We start from the raw sequence: 5,987 nt of genomic DNA on the forward strand, positions 1-5,987 counted from the left end.
ATAAGTTGATAGTAGAAGTGTGGAACCTTTTACACATGTCAATACAGCCTTCTCGGATTTCCTCTGACATCTCAATGTCTTCCAGGAACCGTGAAGCAACCGCTTCCAGAGCATCTTCTGGCCATGACTAAATTTAAAATGAATATTTTAGCAATTCATCAAGGTGGGTAATATGATCCTGTTACTGCTTCGGCCTTTTGCAATATGTGGGCTGGAAATAGAGAGGAATAGTTTGGGACATACAGTGGAAAAGACATGCTCATGAAGAGCCTTCTTCCTGCCCTTGCCTGCTTGAGACAAAATGACTGTGGTGGCCAGGGCTGGTAGCTACTCTCTCCAGTTTACTCTGGGTTTAGAGACATAGTTACCAAGTGTTAACAGGACAAAGAAAGGGGAAGGGGATCTAAACTCAATGTGTGTTTCCCTGTGTATGCTATGTATTATTTCATTTAATCCTCCTCTCTTTTTTTTTTTTTATACTTTCCCGTTAAAGGACAGAATCACATAAGTGACTACAACCTATCTCTTGGATAGCTCAGGCACCTCAATGTCAACAAGCCTGTACCACAATCTCCTTCCCCATCAGAGCTGTAGTCTTTCTCAACTCAGCAAACTTCACCATCAGTCACCAACGTGTCAAAACCCAGGATCATCCTTCCTCTGCTCCACGGCCTCAGACCTCTCTGTGTTGCATGAGAAAGTTCTACAGCATCGCACGCCTAACTCTCCCTTCTCCTCATCATGTCCAAGCTCCCTTCTTTCCACATCACCGCCATCCTCGCTAACGTGTTTGTTATCTTTAGCCAATATGTTCCACTGTTAGCCTTGCTGCCTTTGTTCTTCAGAAAGACACAAAATGTCTTTACAAAATAGAAAACACCCTCATAGCACACTTCCTAGTACAACTCAGGAAGTCCTCCCAGTGTGCATTTGAAAAGATCCCAACCAACTTGCAAATTTGTATCTGATTTGGCCCTTCCTAACTTTCTGACCTCAACCATGACACCTCCCTCTGGGTTCCTCTACTCCCGTTATCCCAATCCCTTCTCTTCCATCCAGCCCCATTTTCTCAAGTTCATGTCTTTCCCAAGGTCTTGGTCCTGGTTTGTTTTGTTTTGTTTTGTTTTTCTTTTAAAGGCTGTAGAAAGCCTTGGTTCCATGGATGTACCTCCTCATCTCACCTTGTTATAATATTACCTAGTAGGTACAAAGCAAGAAAGAAGGGAACAAAGGATGCTCACCTGAAGTAAATTGTGAGGCCACAGAGGTCTATATAAATTTCCAGCACCATAAGTGGTTGTGTCAGATCTACATACAGGATTTCTACTATAGTCACAGGCACACTGCAAGTGGGAAGGCTGCTCGGTGGTGCCACAGAAAATCAGGAGAATCTGACTTCTCACACGTTTACTGCTTTTCTCTCCCCCCACCCTACCATCTTTGTCATAGCTTCTCTGGTCTCAGCCTGTTCTTTCTGAGACAAAGCTCTACTACAAAAATTCCCACAATCTTTTCCCTTGAATTTTTGTTGGGTTTGGTAAATAGGGCAGAGGGAGGAATAAGCCAGAGGGTGGAGGTCTGTCTGTATTCTACATGTCCTCCCATCATGCCCTCTTGGCTCTCTTCACCAGACAGTGCTTCTGTGACCAGTCCCTCTCAAGTTCTTCTCATCTAGGACTTCGAGTACAGTGCTTCCAATCAGGATCCTGATATAAGGACAGACTAATCCTAGCATTCTGTTCTGGGATATATTGATATTAATGGATTATATCCAATAATGATTTAATGCTGGTATAACTGCATATGATACATTATGATAAAAATCAAAGATTTTGCTAGTCTACATCATTTTGAGGTGGAGTCTATAAAATATTTCACAGTGATGATAGAGATTCAACATTTCGAGGACTCTACATAAATTTTACATGGAAATACCTGAAACCAGTCAATGGTACAGCAGTTAACAAGAGCAGGAAATTTCCGAAGACGAATCCGAAATGCATCTCCAATGGGACTCATGGCCAGGACCACATGCAGCTGGTTGCGGCAGCAGTCAATAAACATGTTGAAAAGAGCTATGGGGCTCCCATCTGTCTGTTTGCTTTTATCCCGCTGTCGATCTAACTGACGCATCTTTTCACATATTTCCTGCTTCTCATCTAAAGCGAAGAGGTTTGGAACCTCCCCAGTGTTTAAGAGATTGTTGACATCTTCTAGAAAGGACTCTCTTTTTATTTGTGTATCTGTGAACAGGAAGACGCCCTGCATGTCACTCTCTGCACATTTTCTTAAGATCACTTTCAGATCTTCATGCCACTCATGGCTACCGTAGCCCTTGGAGATTTCCACCTGGAATAGTGAATAATCAGCCATGTGTGCAGCAAGTCTGGTGACTGACTGCCTTCCGCTCCCACCCACCCCCACCAGGAGGGCGTGGCTCCGTGGCTGCTTCAAGATTCGAGAAATTCTGCTTATGTGTTCTATGGCAAATCGGAACAAGACAAGGTTCATGGGCTTTTTGCTCATGTTGTTATATTCATCTAGATGGCCTTCAACAATCACCCTGAGAGCATCCACATTTGCAATTTCTCTGTAGCCAAAATCTTCCCTCTTAGGATCATGGAAATCACAAAACATTAAACTTCTTAAATCATCTTCTTCTACAGTGCCATCATGATTAAAATCCAAATTTTTAAATAGATCATGAAAATCTTCCTGCATGTAATTTTTCAGAATTTCTTGTATGTAGTTAATAAGCCAGCTTCTGTCAGCATTATCCACAAGGCGATCATAATAGACTCTGAGGACCTGAATAATTTTAAAAGTGACATTAAGAATATTTTTTATATTTGCTTATTTATTTTGTATAAATTATAAAAACATAAAATAGGTAGTACAAAATACTGTATAAAATATCTACAAGTTATATTAGAAGCATACATGAATACTTAAGATTATCTCATAATAAAGTTTAAATATTAACTTTAACAATGTCTGTTTGATACAATAGTTTGCTTCAGTGATCAATACGTGAAAAGTAATTTGCATCCAGGATGATGCCTATAAATCAATGACCAGTGTGGCATGACAACCCTAAGTGTGCAGTAGTGGCACACACACCTTGGTGGTAACCAACAGCTCTCTAATTAGACTTAAGACTACTTCAAGAGGGAAATTATGTCTGGTACTTGAAATGTAGATAACTATTAAATGCTGGTAAAGTCATGGTTATTGCAGGGAAACCTGTAACCAGTACTGTACTAAACCAGCCTACTCCCTAACAGCAATCTAAAACATTTATTCTTATTCTCAAGATAACTGCAGTCTTCAGCCCTCATGAACGAACCTTATCTTTGCAACAGATGGAGACCACTACAAAAAACCCACAATCAATAAAAATGCAGAATTGTGGAGCCCTGACCCAATGGATACATCTTTAAAACATCCCCACATCTAAGTCTCAGGGAACAATGTGGAAGATGGGGCAGAAAGATCATAAAAGCCAGAGGATCTGGAAGGTTGCTGATATCGTGTCTCCTAGTAATATCAGAAACTGTACCTACAAAGTCTCACCAGCATAACTGCCCACATACAAGCTGAACAAGGATGACACTAATAGACATGCCAAACTGGATGAGGAAAAGCCCAAAGGCTGCAACTTTACACAAAGAACTATAGGCAACTGAGAAAAGATGGGTGTATGAGAGGTGATCTTCCCCAGGGGACCACAAGCCAATTGGTTCAGTGTCAGTCATCCCTGAGAACACCTGTGCAAGTAAGAGTGTAAGTGCTACATCCACTCCAGGAGTGACAAGCACAACAGGTCCTGAAAACCTGGGCACTATCCTGAGGTGAAAAATTCATGGAAACTTAGTCTCCTGGAACCGTGGCATCCCATATAACGAATGCTCCAATGTCCTTGGCTTTAGTTGGTAAATGGATCTGTGTGTTTTCCCTTAATATTGCATTATTACAAGTGCTCCTAAAGATTGATATTTTGACATATAGCTAAGTTAGATTCTAGGTAGTCCTTGATCCGCAGTCCTTGATCCGAACTTGGGCATGGATAGCTAAGTCACTGCCAGAAATTTACCATTATCTAGGAAGAAGGAAGTTTGTGACCTAAAGAAGAACCAGAGTAGATACTTAGAACTATAGATATCTGAGTTACACCCATACACAAGTATTTACAATGGCCTAGGGGGAAGGTGGACTATACAATAGACTAGAGTAGGAACTATGGCATGGGCACGAAGCCCTTGCCCCTGGCTTCTAAGATTAAGTGGCCCTTAGGTGGAGCTGTTTTTGATCCCAGTTGTAACATTGAGTTTTACCCCAGTTGGTTCCTGCCAGTTCTTCAGTGTTTACATTCCTCTGTTTTGTGTAAGAATCCAGTAACCTCTTTGTATCTTGCTGGTGTGTCACCCAATTTCCCTATTTTCTTCTGTATAAAAAGTTTGATGCTCGATTTGACAAATTACATTCAGATCCACACTCCCTTGTGTCAAGTCTGTCTGTCAATTCCCGCCGACTCCTTGCTCATCTGGGACTAGAGACCCTTTCCACGCAGACAAGGGATCAAGAGGGTCTGCAGCATGTAAGTAATGAATGGGTTGTTATATTTAGGAATATGTATGTATACATATATGCATACAATAACAACTAGTAAAAAAAAAAGAGGCCATGGATAGGAAGGAGAGAGGGAAAGGGCATATGGAGGGTTTGGAGGGAAGAAAGGGAAGGGGGAAATGTTGTTTGTAATTATATTACAATCTCAAAATAAATAAGTAAATTTTTAAAGTAACTTGCAGGGCCTGATGGATTGTGTACATGCAAAGGAACTGAGGCTCTGAGAAGGTGTCTGACTACCTCAGCTGATCACTGAGACCCAGGCCACAGGATGTGGTCACTGGAAGCCAGGGATCGATACCTCCCTTTCCAGGATGTTTATTTTCTTTTCCAAGGGTAGTGACTTTTTAAAGGTTATTGACAAAAGCTATTTGTTGTGTTTTTAAGTACATGTTTTAGACAATTGTCTTAGATAAAGCAACAGTTGTTTTAGATATATGGTAGATGCCTGAATTAGTCCAGGTATAAGTTATTACAGAGACAGCATATTTAAAATAAATCTGATTATATGCATATTCTCTGGGGCCACAACAAGTAAGAACGTTTTCTGCCTTCAATGAGTACTGCTTCATGTTATTACTGTCCTGAGATTATAGTTCATTTTGGATGGAATTACACAGCCCTGCATTTAGAGACTGGGCCTTCAAGAGACAATTACAGCTAAACGATATCAAAATGGCCCCTAATCTGACAAAACGGGAGATATATCTATGGGAAGAAGATGCTCTCTTACTTTCCTACCCCACCCTTTCTTTCCCTAACTAATTCTGAGGACAAGCTTTTGAAAATTAGCCTGCCAAGTGTTTGGTTTTATTATGGTGAGATTAGTTGTAATTTTTTCTGATATATGACGGGTATTTTACACTTATCTAATATGTGGTTTACAAACACTGTCTCTGTCCTACGTATTGTCTTTTCACTTTCTTAGTTTCCTTTCCAGCATGAAAACAATTTAATTTTGGTGAAATTCATTCATCTCTTTCTCTCCTTGGGATTGTTGTTTTGCTTTGTTTTTGTAGAATACCCATATTTAATAAGTAAACTAGGTAATATGCTTGCTAACAATTGGATGCCACAGAGAAACCACAGGGAATGAGAGGAAACCAGTTTTCTTCAAAAGCCTTTTATGAAATGATATCAAGTCCTTTCCAGATACTGCTAGGAAGGAAAAAGGGCACCATTGTAGTCTTCCAAATATATCAAGCCCTGAGGAAGCTTTCTTACTTGAGCAGGAATAAGCCACAGATTGAGTTCAATACTTGACTTTTTTTTTTAAATACTAAAGAAAATATGTCAAATGTTGTTCTTGGCATGAAGGATAAATCAGAGAAAGAAAAGGGAAAAAAGAAATTGTCCTT

General features: G+C 40.2%; 1 protein-coding gene across 1 annotated transcript in view; it reads right to left on the bottom strand.

Annotated features, from left to right (window-relative positions):
- LOC110295232 (dynein heavy chain 7, axonemal-like) overlaps nucleotides 1–3,755 on the bottom strand; it is a 151,034-nt gene extending 147,279 nt beyond the window's left edge. Inside the window, exons 1-3 of the mRNA XM_029475280.1 lie at nucleotides 3,594–3,755; nucleotides 1,936–2,808; nucleotides 27–127 (exon numbers count right to left, since the gene is read on the bottom strand). Of these exons, the coding sequence (XP_029331140.1) occupies nucleotides 27–127; nucleotides 1,936–2,808; nucleotides 3,594–3,755 (1,136 nt within the window). The remainder of the gene's footprint in view (nucleotides 1–26; nucleotides 128–1,935; nucleotides 2,809–3,593) is intronic.
- Nucleotides 3,756–5,987: the final 2,232 nt, after the last annotated feature.

This window comes from Mus caroli, chromosome 1, assembly GCF_900094665.2.
Source record: "Mus caroli chromosome 1, CAROLI_EIJ_v1.1, whole genome shotgun sequence".
NCBI classification, from domain to species: Eukaryota; Metazoa; Chordata; class Mammalia; order Rodentia; family Muridae; genus Mus; species Mus caroli.